We start from the raw sequence: 18,758 nt of genomic DNA on the forward strand, positions 1-18,758 counted from the left end.
TTCGTAGATGGTCATGAAAATTATGTAAATATTGTCGTTTAGATTTAATAGGAAATAAAGCATTGAAATTTATATTTTTGTGATTAAAAAAAATGAAATGACAAAATCCCGTAGGTTTTTAAAATGGTGAAAAAAGGTGTTTTTGGAACATTTTTGGCTTTGAAATTAGGTTAAAAATACTTATACTATGTTATAAATTATGGAAATTGGTACCCAGGGGTTTTGACGCCTTTCGGACGCAACGGTGAAGTCGGATTTTCAGTTTATCAGTTTTAAGTTGCATTTCTGGACAGATTATGTATGCTGTCCTGTTTTGTGCGTTTACCATGTTATAGTATGTGATGGATGTTCATGATGTGTGTGGTATTCTAGGTGTGGGTGTAATTGTATGTATGTGTTATGGTTGATTTGAGGAAAGTGTGTATGTGTGCTTATTTCCTGAATACGATTGAACCTTGTAGGAAGTCGATTCGTGACCGGGAATTGAATAGGACGCTTGAGAGTTGGTTATCTTGCTTAAGGTATGTACACGCAGCGAAGTTCGCATTTAGTCCGATGTATCATATAATAATGGTATACAAAAGTAAAGTATGGGTATATAGTATGAATAATGTTATCTTTCCGAATAATTAATTTTGATACATTTTTTTGATAAGCAGAGGTAGTATGACCTCACTAACCTTAAAGTGGACGTACTATGACGTCAATTGGTGGAAATGAATTACTCGCGGTATATGGGGGCATTATGAGCCACCGCGGGGGTATGCATACTTAACCATAGGCACCGAAGTAAGGCGAGTGTCTATGGTAGAGACTTGCTTAGGGGTTAGCTTCCCCTAATGTAATGTCTCACTTATGGAGATTGGAGTTGTACCGGCAGTATGGCTGGATAGTACAGCAGTATGGCTGACTAACCCTTACATGAAATTGATTATTCTTTATTAGCGTGATCGAAGCGTATTTTCTGCCAACTGACAGCTATTAAATAAAATCTTTCTCTTGTCGTAATTAATTATTTTGGTATGCGACGTTTGCTGACGTGTACTTTTTGTATTAACGATCCTGCGATGATGTTGTTTCCTTCTGGGCAATGACTAGCAGTAAGTTAAGTTGCAGGTCTGGGGAGTAAGGATTGTCCCTTGGAGAAATAAATCGTTAGGGTACAGAAGTTTTGATAAGAACTTTTAAATAAGTTTAAAGAATGTTTGGTTTTATGAGGCGATTTCGTTCTCAAGTTGTAATAAGTAGACTTAATTTTACGTTCTGATCCGCTGCTAAGAATTTCTTATATCTAGTAGTTCATAATAACACTAATAGAACTCAATCCGCAACCTTTCTTGTTTTCAAAAAAATCCTTTTTTTGTATATCTGCCTTCTAACATCCTGGTCTGACTCGGACTACATTTACCTTTCTTTAAAAAGGTCGTATTCTCTTTCCAAATGATCCGAGTTATTCCGAGATGTTACAATTGGTATCAGAGCGGGAGTTTTATTTAGTGTTATTTATCTAAATCGATAGACTAATGTGAAATAAATGATGACGAGAGTAAAGGAGTAGACATTAAGGGGATATGATGTGTTTTGCTTGGTTTCTTTAAGCATGATGTTATGGATAATTTTGAAGTGTGCATGGTAGAATTTCTGTATATATATCTCTGGTACTCTAATTTATCTATCTTTGTCTTATATCAGAAATTAATTGTCTCGTTTTCTTTCTTTGTGAGTCAGGAAGTTCGATTATTACTTTTCTTTCATGGATTAAGGAAAGAGACCGGCCGAGGAAAGAATTAATACCCGAGAGGAACCCTAGAGAGCTTTAGTTAATGCCCCAGCCTGGGCAGAGATAGAGGCTCTGGGAATTTGGGACAGAAAAGAGGGGGAAACTGATTTGGACTACACACAACGAATGGAAATGATTTACAAGAGATCTAAACAAGTGTATGAGGGGATAATGGACGAAAAGATGGCTGAATTGAAAGAGAGGAGTGAACAGTTTCACCGAGATCTTGAAAGAAGGGTTAGAGCAGTGGAAATTGTGGGTCTGGACGAATTTGACGTTCAAGAGTCTAGTGGGGCAAGAACAAATATTATTGAGGAGGTTGTTCTCGTAGTAAACCCAAACCCAGTGTTACTAATAAACTTTGATGAGTTGGATTTCAAGGAGGATCCCGAGGAGGATCCAGAAGAGGACCCGGAGGAGGACCCCGATGAGGACCCAGAAGAAGAATCTGAGGAGGATTTTGAGGAAAATTTCGATGAGGAACAGGGAGAAATTATGGAGGAAGATTCCTTAGGAGTGGTAGAAGAACCTTATGAGGATAACTTGGGAGATGGTTATAATGCTGATGAGGAGGGGGGAATAGCTGATAGAGATGATATTATGAGCGATACTGATAGCGAAGTAGTTATTCTAGGGGGTTGGCCGGTGAGGCGAGAAGATCTTATGAGTGAGGAGGAAAGTGAAATAATTATGTGGGAGGAAAGACCACCTGAACCAATAATTGTAGAACTTTCTGATTCTGTAGGGCGACTTACTATAAGTATTTCCTTATCTGTAGGAACCCCTTCTGATTCTAATAGCACGTCTAGCGATGACTCTGGTGATGCTGATTTTGACCCTGATCGATACATGGAGGATCAGGACCGTCTGGATGCATCACCTTTATTTGCCTGATTGTTTCTACATTATTTGATTATGCATGTGTACGAGTTCGTACGTCTAGTTCCTTAGTAGAAATAAATCGCGAACAATTTTGTTGGTTGAATGATTTGGTTGTTTACTTCGGACTTTTGTAGTATTTGAACAGTGGTTATGCGGGATTTTATACCCAAGTATTTCTTTTTAGATTGGAACAATATGGTATTACTGATTTGAATTTAAATTTCGTTTATAAAAGTTTAAACATTAGTAGGTAGAATCGATTAAGTATTGTATTTGTGGAAAAATGTGAAGATTTGATTATAGACTCTTGTTCAACTCTTTTACCTTTTAGGACTATTACCTTGTTTTTTTTAAAGAGCAATAATAGTATGAGTTTTCCTTAACCACAAACGCTATAGAAATGTATTTACATACCTTGTTTAACCTAATGTAGTATACCTGCCAACATGCCACCCTTTTTGAAAAGGTCCGTGCCAAGAGGAAACTTTGACCGTGTGCTTCGAAACCTAGTTAAGGCCCTAACTGGCGCAAGGAATTCGAGACAGAAATCCTTGGAGGAAAGGGCTTCATCATTTAGTAAGAGAATAGCCCAGAGTAAACCCTCGACTTATTGTGGGAAAGGTGAACCTTCTATGCTGGAAAACTGGTTGAGAGAGTTCGATAAACTCTTTAGTGTGGTGAGATGTCCTGCTGAGCTCATGATTGACCAAGCCGCGTTTTTCCTAGTGGAAGACGCTGACTATTGGAGGACACATAGTAAGATAAGGTTGATATCAGAAAACGACGGTGACTTAAGCTGGGAAGGTTTTAAGGGGGCGTTAAGGGACCAATTCTATCCGCCTCATGTGAGGAAGGATAAATCAAATGAGTTTGCTAGGTTTGAAATGGGAAACTTAACGGTGGATGAATATTATCAGAAATTTATGGAATACCTGAAGTTTTGTCCTGAGGACGTCCCAACTGAGGGAAAGAAAATTCAGCGTTTTGAATTAGGTCTATCGTATGAGATTCAAAAGCACATTGAGACTGATAGATATGATACTTTAGACCAGCTATACAAGAGAGCTGCGCAGATTGGAAATGTTATTAGGAAAGAAAAAGAGAAGATGAGCCATAGCGGGGAAAAGAGGAAAGAACCCATGCTTCAGAATGATATGAATATGGGTAATCAAGTCCAAAATCAATTTAAGAAGCACAAACCGTTTGGAGGCTTCCAGGAAAAAGGTTTCCACTCTGGTCAGAATAGCAAGAGTGGGGGAAATTTGAGACAAGAGGCTAGAATGCAGAAGCCTTTGTATGATCGCAATGGGAAGGAAAGAATTTATAATTGTAGGAGATGCCAGAAGAATCACCCAGGAAGGGATTGCCGAGGTGCGTTAGTGGACTGTTCTTACTGTGGTAAGCCGGGCCATAGAATGTATGAGTGTTATACTCGCATGGGACAACAAGAGCTGCAAGGGGGAAATCATAGAGGTTTCCAACAACAACGTCTCAATAGCGAACGGAGTGGTAATGAAGCTGGAAGGGGGAACCACAATGGTGGTAGTCTTGGTCGAAACTTGGGAGGTGCCTCAAACCCTAGGTTTCCGGGAAATCACTATGGTGTCCAGCAACGACAGGGGAATGCTAGAAACGAGAATGTCTTTTCAAGCCAACGTGGTAATCAAGGAGGTGTTACTACTTCTACTCAGAATGATGGCAGGCTTTCAGCAGTTAACTCGAGGGAGGCAGCGCAGGCGTCGGATGTGGTCATAGGTACGTTTTGTGTTAATACAAAGTCCGTTAAAGTACTTTTTGATTCTGGTGCATCGTGCTCGTTTGTTTCAAAGTCTAGAGTTAAGGACTTAGAAATGGAGAACCCCGAGGAAACATCTTTTTCAGTCGCTACTCCTTTTGAGGAGATTTTTCATTGTAATACGTTGTTCCGTGAAGTGCCGGTTAAGATAGGAAAAGTAAAATTTCCAAGTAATTTATTTTCTCTAGAAATGGATGATTTAAATGTAATACTTGGGATGGATTGGCTAAGTAGATATAAAGCGATAATAGATTGTGAAGAACAGTTGGTGACTTTAAGTGGACCCAGGAGGGAGAAGGTTAAATATAGGAGTCTTCCTAAGGGACCGAGGATAAAAATCGTATCGTCATTGAAGATCAGGAAGTTAATCAAGCAAGGGCAACCGTGGTTTCTGTGTAGTATAAGTAAGGTGGAGGAGCGGGAGGTGCGGCTTGAGAACATTCCGGTGGTCTGTGATTTTAAGGATATTTTTCCAGAAGAACTTCCTGGTATGCCGCCAAGAAGGGACGTGGATTTTTCGATTGACTTAATCCCTGGGACAGGGCCAATTTCAAAAGCTCCTTACCGAATGGCCCCAAAGGAGATGGAAGAATTGAAAGTCCAATTGGAGGAGTTGTTGGAGAAGGGTTATATAAGACCCAGCGTGTCGCCCTGGGGAGCCCCGGTGTTGTTTGTAAGGAAAAAGGACGGAACGAGGCGTCTCTGTATTGATTACAGAGAGCTTTATAAGGTCACTGTTAAGAATAAGTACCCATTACCACGGATCGATGATCTTTTTGATCAATTACAAGGGGCAGGAGTCTTTTCCAAGATTGATCTGCGGTCAGGGTATCATCAATTACGTATTAAGGAGGAGGATATTAGTAAATCAGCTTTTAGAACCAGATACGGACACTTCGAATTCACCGTGATGCCTTTTGGGTTGACCAACGCACCGGCAGCATTTATGGGGTTGATGAATCGAGTTTTTAACGCGTATCTCGATAAGTGTGTGGTGGTGTTCATTGATGATATTTTGGTATATTCTAAGAGCCGAGAAGAACATCGAGAACATTTAAGAATAGTCTTGCAGATTCTGCGAGAGAATCAGTTGTATGCTAAGTTTTCGAAGTGTGAATTTTGGTTAGAGCAAGTGGCTTTTCTAGGTCACATTGTTTCTAAGGAAGGAACTTCTGTTGATCCAGCAAAAGTAGCAGCTGTTCGGGGCTGGTCTACACCTCAAAAAGTTACAGATATTCGAAATTTCTTAGGATTAGAAGGGTACTATCGTCGTTTTGTGAAGGATTTTTCTGGTATCGCTCGTTCGCTAACATCCTTGATGAAGAAGGAAAAGAAGTTCGAATGGACTGAGGAGTGTGAGAAGGCATTCAGTTGTTGAAAGAGAAGTTAACTACAGCCCCAATGTTGACCTTACCTGATCCATCTTTGGAATATTCCGTCTACAGTGACGCTTCCAAACATGGATTAGGTTGTGTTTTAATGCAAGATAGGAAAGTGGTGGCGTATGCTCCGCGTCAACTAAGGACTCATGAGGTGAATTATCCAACACATGACTTGGAATTAGCGGCTGTGGTTTTCGCATTGAAAATCTGGCGACATTATCTTTATGGTGTCAAATGCAAGGTCTTCACGGATCATAAAAGCTTGCAATTTTTGTTCACTCAATCCGAGTTGAATTTGCGCCAACGACGTTGGTTAGAACTTATCAGTGATTATGATTTGGAGATTGCCTATCACGAAGGCCGTGCGAATGTAGTCGCTGATGCTTTGAGCAGAAAATCGAGGCATTCAGTCTCAGCGTTAATAACCTCTGAGGAGTTGTGTGAGGAGTATGGGAGAATGAACTTGGAGATAATCCAAGAAGGGGAATTGGAAGCCAAGTTGAGTGCATTGTCTATTCAACCTACCTTTTTCGAAGAGATTTTGGCTAAGCAACTGGAAGACCCAAAGTACATTAAACTTCGAGAGCAGATCAGTGAAGGGAGAGCTGAAGGTTTTACAATTCATGAGCACGGTAGTCTTCATTTTAAAGGACGGTGGTGTGTACCAAATGGGTGTGACTCCTTGAAGAAAAAATTATTGAACGAAGCCCATTATTCTAGATACTCGGTTCATCCTGGTGGAGACAGGATGTATCAAGATCTAAAATGCATGTTTTGGTGGTCAGGTATGAAAAAGAATATTGCAGATTTTGTTTCCAAGTGTTTAACGTGTCAAAAGGTTAAGAGTGAACATCGAAGACCAGCTGGGTTACTGCAACCTCTACAAGTCCCGGTATGGAAGTGGGATGACATTTCTATAGATTTTGTTTTAGGTTTGCCCCGAACTAAGGCTGGTAATGATACTCTTTGGGTTATTGTGGATAGGCTTACTAAGTCTGCAAGGTTTATTCCGATGAACTGTAAGTGGGATATGGAACAACTTGCTCGTGCCTACATTAGATACGTTGTTCGATATCACGGAATACCTCGTACTATTGTCTCCGATCGTGATACTCGATACTTGTCACATTTCTGGAAATCATTACAACAGACTTTGGGAACCACTCTTCTTTATAATACGTCTTTTCACCCTATGACTGATGGTCAGACTGAACGTGTCAATCTAATACTAGAGGACATGTTGAGAGAAATAGCCATGGAATGGCAAGGTTCATGGGATGAACATTTGGATTTAGTAGAATTCTCTTATAATAACAGTTATCAGGCAACGATTCAAATGGCTCCGTTTGAAGCACTTTATGGTCGTAAGTGTCGTAGTCCTGTATGTTGGGATGATTTTACTGAATCTGTCACCTTAGGACCTGATATGCTTGTTCAAATGACCGAGCAAGTAAAGTTAATTCGCAATAAAATGAAGGCAGCCCAGGATAGACAAAAATCATACGCCGATCTCCGACGTCGGCCTGATGAGTACGAAGTAGGCGACAAAGTTCTACTCCGTGGGTCTCCGATGAAAGGTGTGGTTCGTTTTGGTGCTCGTGGGAAGTTAAGCCCGCGTTTCATTGGTCCCTATGATATTGTGGAGCGAATTGGGAAGTTAGCTTACCGGTTAGTGTTGCCTAATGCGCTGGGTAAGGTTCATGACGTTTTTCATATCTCCCAGTTAAAACGTTATGTTACGGCTTCTTCGCATGTCTTAGACTCGGAGCCGTTAGAGCTTGATGAGAGCCTAACCTATGAAGAGCAACTTGTTCAGATTTTGGATAGAAAGGTTCGCAGTACTCGGCGAAAGGATGTTGCAATTGTTAAGGTTCTATGGTCAAATCATCGGTGACAAGAGGCAACTTGGGAAAGAGAAGCTTCCATGCGAGACAAGTATCCGTACCTTTTCCCTTAGGTTAGTAAGTTACGGGGACGTAACTTTGTAAGGGGGGTAGAAAGCGATAGGATTTTTCACGCGTTGAGTTATTTTGATCTAGTTTCTTTTGTTGTGTGCTTGTTTTGTCGTTTTTGTGTGTGTGGTTGTTGTGTGTTTTGTATTTGTACATTGAGGTTTTGGGGTCAAAATCTTTTTAAGGGGGGTAGTCTGTAACACCCCGATATTTTTTCCGATATATTTAATGATTTATTAGTAATATTATTTAAGATAAATAAAGTTGTCATTGATTTATTTTGGGCTTGAGCTTATATATTTCAGTCTTTTAAACAATCTAGCCTTTCGGGCCCAAACCCTTTAACCCAATTCTTATTTCAAATAAAAAAAATTAAAAAAAAAATAATAATAGTAATAATAATAATTAAATGGAGGTGAAGGGGTGCCGGCCATATGGGAAAGATGGGAGAGTTTGTAACTCCTTGTGAGAATATTGAAAGATCAAATTTATTGCCTTGAATAATTATTTTCCTTAATTCCATATTTCCTTAATCCTTTATTTCCTTAATCTTCCTAATTACTTTAGTCTCATTAGCATTCTTCTTTCAAAATTCTTAGAAAAACTCGAGGAAAAAAAATATATATTCTTCCTCAAACTCCAACCACACGCCTAGTATCATCATCCTTCATCAATTGGTGTTTTGTTCTTTAGCAAATTTTGAGTAAATTCTCAATCTAATTTTATTTTTAAGTTTTAATTTAAATTTCTATGATTATTATATGTGTTATCTTATAAATTTATGATTAGTTTATGATTTAAAATTCATGTATGAAAGTGTGATGTACTTTTCTATCTAAATTAATGTATGGTTTTTAGGGTTTTAGATATGTTTATTTGTGTCTGAAGGATTTGTTTGATGGATGATTGTAAAGTGTATATATAAAAAAAAAAAAAATTGGATGCTCATAGAAAAATGTATGTGGTGTTAGAAATTTATTTTATTGATTAATAGGAGGAATTTATAATGTTGCTAGAGAAATATATATATATATATATATATATATATATATATATATATATATATATGTGTGTGTGTGTGTGTGTGTGTGTGTGTGTGTGTGTGTGTGTGTGTGTGTGTGTGTGTGTGTGTGTGTGTGTGATGTGTGTGTGTGTGTACATTTGTGTAAAAAGAATTATTTTTGAGGAATAAAAAAAAAATTAAGTTCGTAGATGGTCATGAAAATTATGTAAATATTGTCGTTTAGATTTAATAGGAAATAAAGCATTGAAATTTATATTTTTTTGATAAAAAAAATGAAATGACAAAATCCCGTAGGTTTTGAAAATGGTGAAAAAAGGTGTTTTTGGAACATTTTTTGGCTTTGAAATTAGGTTAAAAATACTTATACTATGTTATAAATTATGGAAATTGGTACCCGGGGGTTTTGACGCCTTCCGGACGCAACGGTAAAGTCGGATTTTCAGTTTGACAGTTTTAAGTTGCATTTCTGGACAGATTATGTATGCTGTCCTGTTTTGTGCGTTTACCATGTTATAGTATGTGATGGATGTTCATGATGTGTGTGGTATTCTAGGTGTGGGTGTAATTGTATGTATGTGTTATGGTTGATTTGAGGAAAGTGTGTATGTGTGCTTATTTCCTGAATACGATTGAACCTTGTAGGAAGTCGATTCGTGACCGGGAATTGAATAGGACGCTTGAGAGTTGGTTATCTTGCTTAAGGTATGTACACGCAGCGAAGTTCGCATTTAGTCCGATGTATCATATAATAATGGTATACAAAAGTAAAGTATGGGTATATAGTATGAATAATGTTATCTTTCCGAATAATTAATTTTGATACATTGTTTTGATAAGCAGAGGTAGTATGACCTCACTAACCTTAAAGTGGACGTAGTATGATGTCAATTGGTGGAAATGAATTACTCGCGGTATATGGGGGCATTATGAGCCACCGCGGGGGTATGCATACTTAACCATAGGCACCGAAGTAAGGCGGGTGTCTATGGTAGAGACTTGCTTAGGGGTTAGCTTCCCCTAATGTAATGTCACACTTATGGAGATTGGAGTTGTACCGGCAGTATGGCTGGATAGTACAACAGTATGGCTGACTAACCCTTACATGAAATTGATTATTCTTTATTAGCATGATCGAAGCGTATTTTCTGCAAACTGACAGCTATTAAATAAAATCTTTCTCTTGTTGTAATTAATTATTTTGGTATGCGACGTTTGCTGACGTGTACTTTTTGTCTTAACGATCCTTCGATGATGTTGTTTCCTTCTGGGCAATGACTAGCAGTAAGTTAAGTTGCAGGTCTAGGGAGTGAGGATTGTCCCTTGGAGAAATAAATCGTTAGGGTACAGAAGTTTTGATAAGAACTTCTAAATAAGTTTAAAGAATGTTTGGTTTTATGAGGCGATTTCGTTCTCATAAGTAGACTTAATTTTACGTTCTGCTAAGAATTTATTATATCTAGTAGTTCATAATAACACTAATAGAACTCGATCCGCATGCTTTCCTTGTTTTCAAAAAAAATCCGTTTTTTTTATATCTGCCTTCTAACATCCTGGTCTGACTCGGACTACATTTACCTTTCTTTAAAAAGGTCGTCTTCTCTTTCCAAACGATCCGAGTTATTCCGAGATGTTACACTTAATCCATTATTTGTTGTTAGTGTTAAAATTTGGATAACAAATACCATTACTTTAGGGTAATAGTTACCTGTGTTTTGTTATCCTTTACAAAAGTTGAGAAAACAATTAACCCAATCCTTAAATTTCGCCACCCTTTTCATTTTATCGCCACCTCCCCTGAGGAAATTACGTATTTGCCCCTGGATAATCAAAAAACTACGATTCTACCATTGAACTTAAAATTTTCTATATATACCACATTCTCACTAAAATTTTTTCTTACCACACTTAAAAACCAACTTACAAAAGCAGATTGTTGGAGAAAAAACTAAGTTCAATCCGCAAACAATCAATCGAGGTAATTTTTTTTGAATTTAATTAATTTAAATTTACAAACGAAAAAAGAAATTAAAGTTGAACTGCTCAGATCTGGGCGATTCAAATTTTTTTTTCGTTTGTTTTTGTATAATTATTCTAAATTTTAATTATATTATTATTATTATTATTATTATTATTATTATTATTATTATTATTATTATTATTATTATTATTATTATTATTATTATTATTATTATTGTTATTTTAATAATTTTTTTTATTATTGTTGTGATTGTTATTATTTTTTATTTTTAATATTGAATATATTTTTATGTTTTGATTTTTAATTTATTATGTAAATATGTTTGTTATAATTATTATTGTTATGTTTATTTTTAATAACTGTTTTATATCGTTGTTTTTGTATAATTATTTTAAATTGTTTTTTTTTCCATTTTTTATTTTTTTATTATTTTGTTTTTTAGAATAATTATTATTATTTTTATTTATATTATATTTTTATTATTATTATTGTTATTATATTATCCTTTAATTTTTTTAAAATTATTTTTTTTGTTATTAGTGTTATGATTATTGTTATTATTTGTGTTATTATTGTTATGATTATTATTAATGTTATTACTTTTGTTAATGTTGTTATTATTTTTATGTTTATTGTCAATTTAGAAAATTAATATTGTTTTTTGTTCATCTGGTTAATGTAACGTAATGTTTGATTAAGTTCATTTATTATTAATATTTAATGAAATTGTCAAAAATTGTACTAAATGGCTGGTAATCAAGGAAAAGGAAAGGGTTTTTTTAGATAATTGTTGAGAGGTAGTAGTTCTAGGCCTACCTTACTCAGAGGGGACCCGCATGAGAGGGGGGTAACGGAATCTGCTAGGAGGGCTAGGCAGGAAGAGGCTGCCAGACACAGTATTGCCCAAAGGTCGAGTGCGCTAGACCTAGTCCAAACCCCTCTTGATGACCAGTCTGGCAGCATCCAGAGTAGTTCGAGGGTTTCTAGTGATGATGATAATGATGCTGATGATGTTCAATACGAAGCTCCTGATTTTCGCCCATTGGACTGGACTGTTGTTCGGGGGCCCGACGAGAGATTTGCACGTGGCGGCCCTAGTTCTTCTGCCGCATCTGAGCGCGCAGGACGTAGTTTCATCGATAATGAGCCGCCACGAGAGAGCAGGCCCGCACACTCCGCTAACACGGACTGGTTAGTCACATCACCCCAGCCCGGGGGGCCGACAGATACGCGACTGATCCCTAGCTATGGCGGGCACATACCTAAACTTATTTTCGACGGCTCCGAGCGTACGCCTCCGATTCTGGATTGCCGTATTAGGAAGAGGCCGGTGGAGTCCATCATCCGATTGAGGGATATGTCCGATGCGCTAAACGATGTTCTACCTGCCATTTCCCTCGGCCGACTACCGGACATTATGCACCAGCACATCGACTGTGCTTTGATATCGGCGTTCGTGGAGTGGTGGCAGTTGGATACGAACACCTTCCACATGCCATGGAGGGAAATGACGATTATGTTGCACGACGTGCAACGCATACTAGGCATTTCTATTGATGGTTCTCTGCCGACTGAGCCTTCTGAGGCGGAGTGGCACGTCGGTATCACCAATATGTTCGGGGAGCCTATGTCTGAGCTTCGACGTAGGGGTGCGTTCACCTGCGGCTGCTCAACGTTGCTGAACTGATACGGCTGTGTCATAGGTCGCAGGCCATGGATACCCAGACGACAGCGTACTACATGGCTATCGTCGGCTCTACCTTGTTGGCCGATAAGACCAGAATTGACATGCGACCTCACCCGATACTAGCCGTGAATGGCGATCAGCAGGAAGTGGCCTGGGGTGCGGTGACCTTGGCCTACTTGTATAGGCAGCTTGGAATGGCATCTAGGGCTGGTTGCAAGACCATTGCGGGATGCCTGACATTGATCCAGACATGGATCTACGAGTACTTTCCCGCTTTCCGCCCTCATCCTCGCCGAGAAGATGTGCCAAACATGACTAGGGTAGAGATGTGGTCAACGAAGAAACCATGTCGTGAGGTGGACAGGCTGAGGGACTGCCGCAGGGTTCTTGACTCAATGACGGAGACTCAAGTATTGTACTTAAAGTTAATTTTGTTATGCATGTGTTTTTAATTGTACATTATTCTTATTTGTTAACTTGGCCTGCATGCAGGTGGAATGGACTCCGTACAGTTCTGCTCCTAGTGCGTTGCTGAATGAGCACCCACGCACCACCATCATCGGGGGTATCACGTGCTTTGATATCGTCGAGGTGTATTTGCCGGAGCGGACTTTGCGACAGATCGGGTTCGTGCAGGCTATTCCCCCCGCTCCTATGAGACCAGCCAAGGCTCTTCGACCGGCACACGGCACCTACTCCGTGACCTTTGCTTCTTCTGATGTTTATTTGGAGGCATAGAGTAGGTTCCCCTTTAGTGCCCACGTTGTTGACCAGGGCCTTCGACGGGCATCTGTTCCATCAGAGGCGGAACCTAATTACGTTGACTGGTTCAGAGTGTGCTCGCCGTACATAGCCCCCGACGAAGGCCCGACTGCAGGTCCTGGTCCTTCTAAGAGCAGAGCGGAATACGTGAGTTTTGAAAATATACTTCTTTTATGCTATGTGTTTGTGTTTGTTTGATGTTGTTTTATATCTTGTTAACTCCTTTTTCCTTTTGTTTTTTCAGTTCCTCAATGAATGGCCTATTCGATTCGCTCCAGTGGCTAGGCTACCTCCTTCGCTCGCGGATATGAACCCCCGTCAACGTCATGCGTTAAAAATATACCTTAATGATTGTAGAGATTTATTTGCCGAATGGGAAATTTTTAAAGGGCATGGCCCTTTATAGTCTGTACTTAAACTGTTTTACATTAATGATTGTATTTATTTTCGTCGACGCTATGTACATCGCATTTAATTTATGATTAAATCGTTGCTATACACAATGTATGTCTTCTATATGTTCTATAACAACCACTATATACAGTAGTATAACTCTAGAACGTCCTTCTTTCTTTTTATAAGAAGCACGTGTAAATTGAAAACCAATTGTTATTTTTATCGCATCGGCCCAACTATGTAACTCATCTAGGGAAATAAATTCCCTATCCGTAACAAAGCTACCCGGAGTAGTCTACGTTGTCTCCAAAGTTTTCAAACTCCTGCAAATTTGAAATCAAAATAATATAAATTAATTACATTGATGACGAAAATTTAAATAATAATTATAACAAAAATTAATAAAAATACTAATACTAAAAAAATAAATAATTAAAAATAGTAATAATAATAATAATAATAATAATAATAATAATAATAATAATAATAATAATAATAATAATAATAATGACAAAATAATAATAATAAAAAAATTACGAAAATTAAAATTAATAATAACAACAATAATAATAATAAAAATAAAAATAAAAAATTTACGTAAATAAATAAAAAAAATTAAAAAAAATAATAATAATCGCATAAAACTAGGCGACTGAACCATGGTCCAGTCGCCTAATTTTGTGCGATTGAACCATGGTTCAATCGCCCAGTTTTGTGCGATTGACCCATGGTTCAATCGCCCAGTTTTGCGCGATTTAATTTTTTTTTTTTTTAAATTTCCAACGACTCAAAACGAAAAATTTACGTACTGCATCTGATTCGTAGTCGCTTTCGTTAGCCATAGTTAACCGATTACAGGTAACAGCTTGTTTAAGAGTTTTTAGAGAGATAGTACCGTGTTTGAATTCTTACTTCATACTAGGGATGGTCATGGGTTCAGGACCCTGTTGGACCCGCTCCGGACCCGCCCCTTTTTTAAGGGTCTGAGTCTTAATTTTTTAGACCTATCGGATCCGGGTCCGGGTCTGGATCCAAAAAAAATTTGACGGGTCCGGGTCCGGGTCCTAAGGTGAAGACCCGGACCCGGACCCGGACCCGGACCCTAAACTTTTAAATTTTATTTTTATTTTTATTTTTTTATTTTTATTTTTGTTAAAATTTTGATGATATTTGCACATTTGTTGTACATGTATAATACTTTGATTGCTCGCCGAGATTAAAGTTTAATTACAGTGTTTATTGTTTAATTCTAATGGTTTTGGAAATTATGGAGGCGGCAATATTTTAATTTTGGTTTGTTTTTAGGTACTGAAATAATTTGATTGCGCATTGAGTTAAGTTTCAATTATGATGTTTTGTTTAATTCTAATGGTTTTGGAAGTCTACGGAGTGTGATACTAATTATTGACTTGTTTTCGGGTACTGAAATGAATTGTTAAATTGGTGTATCGATTGATAACTTTCTGTGACAAGTGTTTGTAATACGATAATAAGTTGCTTACAAAAATATAAAAAGACTCGAAAAAGGTTCAATTTTGACAAATCAAAGAAGCTTTGTATAAGACTCATTAAGGACCCTAGACCCTGTCAGATCCGTAGGGTCCGGGTCTGGGTCTGAAAATTTTGGACCCTTAGGGTCCGGATCCGGGTCTGGATCCAAAAAAAATAAAAGGGTCCGGGTCCGGGTCCGGCCAAACCCGCCCCATGACCATCCCTACTTCATACGCGGCTGAGAATTCAATATATATAGACAAATCTTCCGGATTAAAGTGTTAATAGTGTTATTAAGTGTGATTAACATTTATTAATTAAGTTTTAAGTCCAGTGGCAATTTTATAATTTTTTAAACTTCAGGGGCAAATACGTAATTTCAAAATGGGTGACGATAAAATGAAAAGGAGTGGCGAACTTTAGTAACACCCACCAATTAACTTTCTCTCTCAAGCAAACAAACCTAATCACTCACTACTCACCCTACAACAACACAAACAATATCACAATCACCATCACTCAAACTATCTAACTGTTAGAAACTCACCAACACTATTGTTCAGTTTATAATAGAGTCTGCCACTTCACCCTACAATAACATGCTTCCTTGATTAGTTAGACTAAATGAACTAAACTTTTTTAAAAAGTCTTTGGATTACCGTTTCCATTCAATATATTTTTCTATACCAAACAACTTTAAATAATAATATTTTATGTTACCATTTTCCTTTCTTTCGATATTATATTTTCACAATAAATACCAAACACCCCTTAGTGTTCTGTTATTAAATTTATTTGTCTATAGTCCACTTTGATTATTGATATTTTAAATTTGATTGTAACCAAAGATATGCAACTCCTTATTTTATTAATATGCATCCTTGGTGTCCAAAGTCTTATATTTAAGTACAAGCACAGTACAAAATTTGTTAGAATGAACAACGTAAGCACCGGGGGAACATTAAATTATACTTCCTCCGTTCCGTTTTAATCGCTGTATTTGCATAGGCACGGGGATTAAGAAAAGTGATTGACCTACACTGTAGCTGATTGTTTACTTTATAGAGTATAGTATTTTATTATTGTTAATTGAAAAAGAAAAAGAAAAAGAAAAAAATAGGCTGTTAGGTTACTTTATAGAGTATAATATAGTATTTTATTATAAAGTATAGAGTATAGAGTAGGATAAAAATAAGGGTAGGTTGAACTTTAAATGATTGTTTTATTATTAAAAACGGAGAAAGTACTTGTACTAATTCAATGTTGTCGCCTCATAGGTGAGTGAAACTTGTACTTGCTTACTTTACTCAATATCTAAGAAACATCTTTTTTTTAAATAAAATACTCCCTCCTATTCAGCTTATGTGTCTCATTTCCTTTTATGGTCAAGTCACTTTAATTATCTCATTTCTATTTTTGGTATGAATTTTTGACTTTTATACGCTTAATAGCTTTATCCTATTTTCAATTATACCCTCCATTACCCATACTAATTTTCCTCCCTCACATTAAAAATCCATAATACCACTCTCTTTTCTACCTTTAGAATTTCACTTTTAACTCTCTTTTAAATCCGTGAAAAATCAAATAATACTCTTAAAGTGAATAAGAGAGAGTAACAATTTTATCCTATTTCACATAAATAAGGTTGATAATGTGATAATTATATAGTAGCTTTTGCCAAAAAGGTAGATATAAATAAAAAATATTACATGTAAATTGATCGGAGAAAGTATTAAAACAGTTGGAAAAGCATACTTCTCACTTGACATTCTTCATCAATCATGGTATAATTATAGGAGTATGCATCGATGTTACTGCATTTACTAAAACCAAAATATACCAACCAAAGCAAACACAAATTTATCCACACAACAACATGAAACAAATACAAATAATACACAAGCACTGGTAGTAGGTAGTCGGTAGTAGTGTCTGGACTGAAATTCAAAATAGGATGCACGCCAGAATCCAGATAATAAGAGCAATTCCTATCTGCCAAAGATGGATTTGATCCACCAGATGCCTTTGGTATCCTTAGGGGCATCCTCATCTTCAGGAGGAGGGTCTGCCTGAGGAGTCTTGTGTAGTTTGTTAATATCATAGCCTTCTTCTTTAGCTTTCTCCAACAACTGCTTGTAGATCTCTTCGTCTAAAACAGGCGACCTGCTCAATATCTGCATAAATTTACCCTCAGACCCATTTTAACTTCACAAAACAAAAAAAAATAATTAAGAGAAAAAGAAACAATTAAGAAATTATACCCAGAGATAACGACGAGAAGGCTGGCCAATTAAAGCATACTGATAATCTGCATCAAGATGGAGGATCCAGTAGTCACCAACAACAGGAATGATTGGTAGGAAAGGAGGGACGTAGAATTTGACCTTAAGCTTAGCTTCATCAGATTTAGGGTCAGCCTTATAAGCAGTGCCTTCAATAAAACCCCTCTTACCACCACTCCATGTCTCATTCAAAACATGAACGGTACCATCCTCGTTGAGACTGTAAGTAGCTCGTGTATTTACACCGTCTTTAGGCTGAAACCGTGACGGAAATGAAGCAATCTCGTACCATCTCCCCATGTAACGCTCCAAATCCACCCCCTTCACAACCTCCATTTCCTTCTTCTCCATCTTCTGATTTGATTTTCAATTTCAATTTTAACTTCAATTTCAATTCCAATTCCAATTCCAATTCCAATGAATTTGTGTATTTTTTTTAAAGGTTTAGATTTTAGGGTTTTGACACTGACGGAAACAGCTGATATTTTATCGTGTCTAACGTGGCAATCCCTACACCGTGCAAATGTGAGTATTACTTGGATACTTTTCTATTTCAAGGCCCAGCTCCTTCTTTCTAATCAATTGATTTTCTTTTGGCTTTTTCTTCTAAGCTACCAAATTTGTGGAGCATTTGTAATTGTAACATAGCCAAGGAACACGTCCAAGGGACTTAATCGCGAACCTTCGTGAATCCTCCAGGCGGCCCACCACTATGCTTATCGTTCCACAATTATGATACGTGGGTGAAATTTTGGAGAATAAGATAAAAAAAAAATAAAATTGTCCTGCATAATTCGACTTATTATCCATTTACTGTTAATAATTTCAACTATTGATTATTTCTAAATAACACAATTTCTGTATATTTTTTGTGGACAACATCCCTAGCCACATTTTAACCGACTATTGTAGGTACCTACTAGCCGTTATGCTCACTTCTTCTTCCTGATGCTTTTTTGTTAGGCTACCCCAACTCCTATTTGGTGGTAGATAGCTATAGTAGTCAGTTTAAATGTGGAAAAGGGTGTTGTGAGCAAAAAAGTTCAAAGGTCGAATTATTTAAAAATAATCAATAGTTGGGATTATTCATATCAAGTTGGCAATAGCTCGGATTATTCAGAACAATTTTTCCAAAAAAAAATAAATTAACCTGAATAATTTTAATTGTTTTACTGATTTTTCTACAATTAATTTAATTTTTGGAAAATTCTACATAGTAGCATCCAAATTTCATAAAATGTGAGTGGTAGCATTTTGGTAAAATTTTTCCAAATTGTAGCGTCCAGTTTATGAACTATGTAACTGCCGTAGCATTTTTCGTTAAATTCTTAGCAATTTCCTTTT

General features: G+C 37.1%; 1 protein-coding gene across 1 annotated transcript; it reads right to left on the reverse strand.

Moving 5' to 3' along the window:
* Positions 1-16,818: 16,818 nt before the first annotated feature.
* On the reverse strand, positions 16,819-18,462 carry LOC130815436 (temperature-induced lipocalin-1). Its single transcript, XM_057681912.1, has 2 exons — positions 17,394-18,462; positions 16,819-17,306 (listed from the first exon to the last, which is right to left on the reverse strand). The coding sequence occupies exons 1-2, from the start codon at positions 17,763-17,765 to the stop codon at positions 17,121-17,123; spliced, it is 558 nt and encodes a 185-aa protein (XP_057537895.1). The 5' UTR covers positions 17,766-18,462; the 3' UTR covers positions 16,819-17,120.
* Between the last annotated feature and the right edge of the window lie 296 nt (positions 18,463-18,758).

The sequence above is a fragment of the Amaranthus tricolor genome, chromosome 6 (genome assembly GCF_026212465.1).
Source record: "Amaranthus tricolor cultivar Red isolate AtriRed21 chromosome 6, ASM2621246v1, whole genome shotgun sequence".
Classification (NCBI taxonomy): domain Eukaryota; kingdom Viridiplantae; phylum Streptophyta; class Magnoliopsida; order Caryophyllales; family Amaranthaceae; genus Amaranthus; species Amaranthus tricolor.

Bases quoted from the DNA above. Each gene is read 5' to 3' on its own strand.
- LOC130815436 (XM_057681912.1), bottom strand. From the start codon at position 17,765: ATGGAGAAGAAGGAAATGGAGGTTGTGAAGGGGGTGGATTTGGAGCGT. The intron at 17,307-17,393 runs GTATAATTTCTT...AAATTTATGCAG, and splicing joins CTTCTCGTCGTTATCTCTGG to ATATTGAGCAGGTCGCCTGT.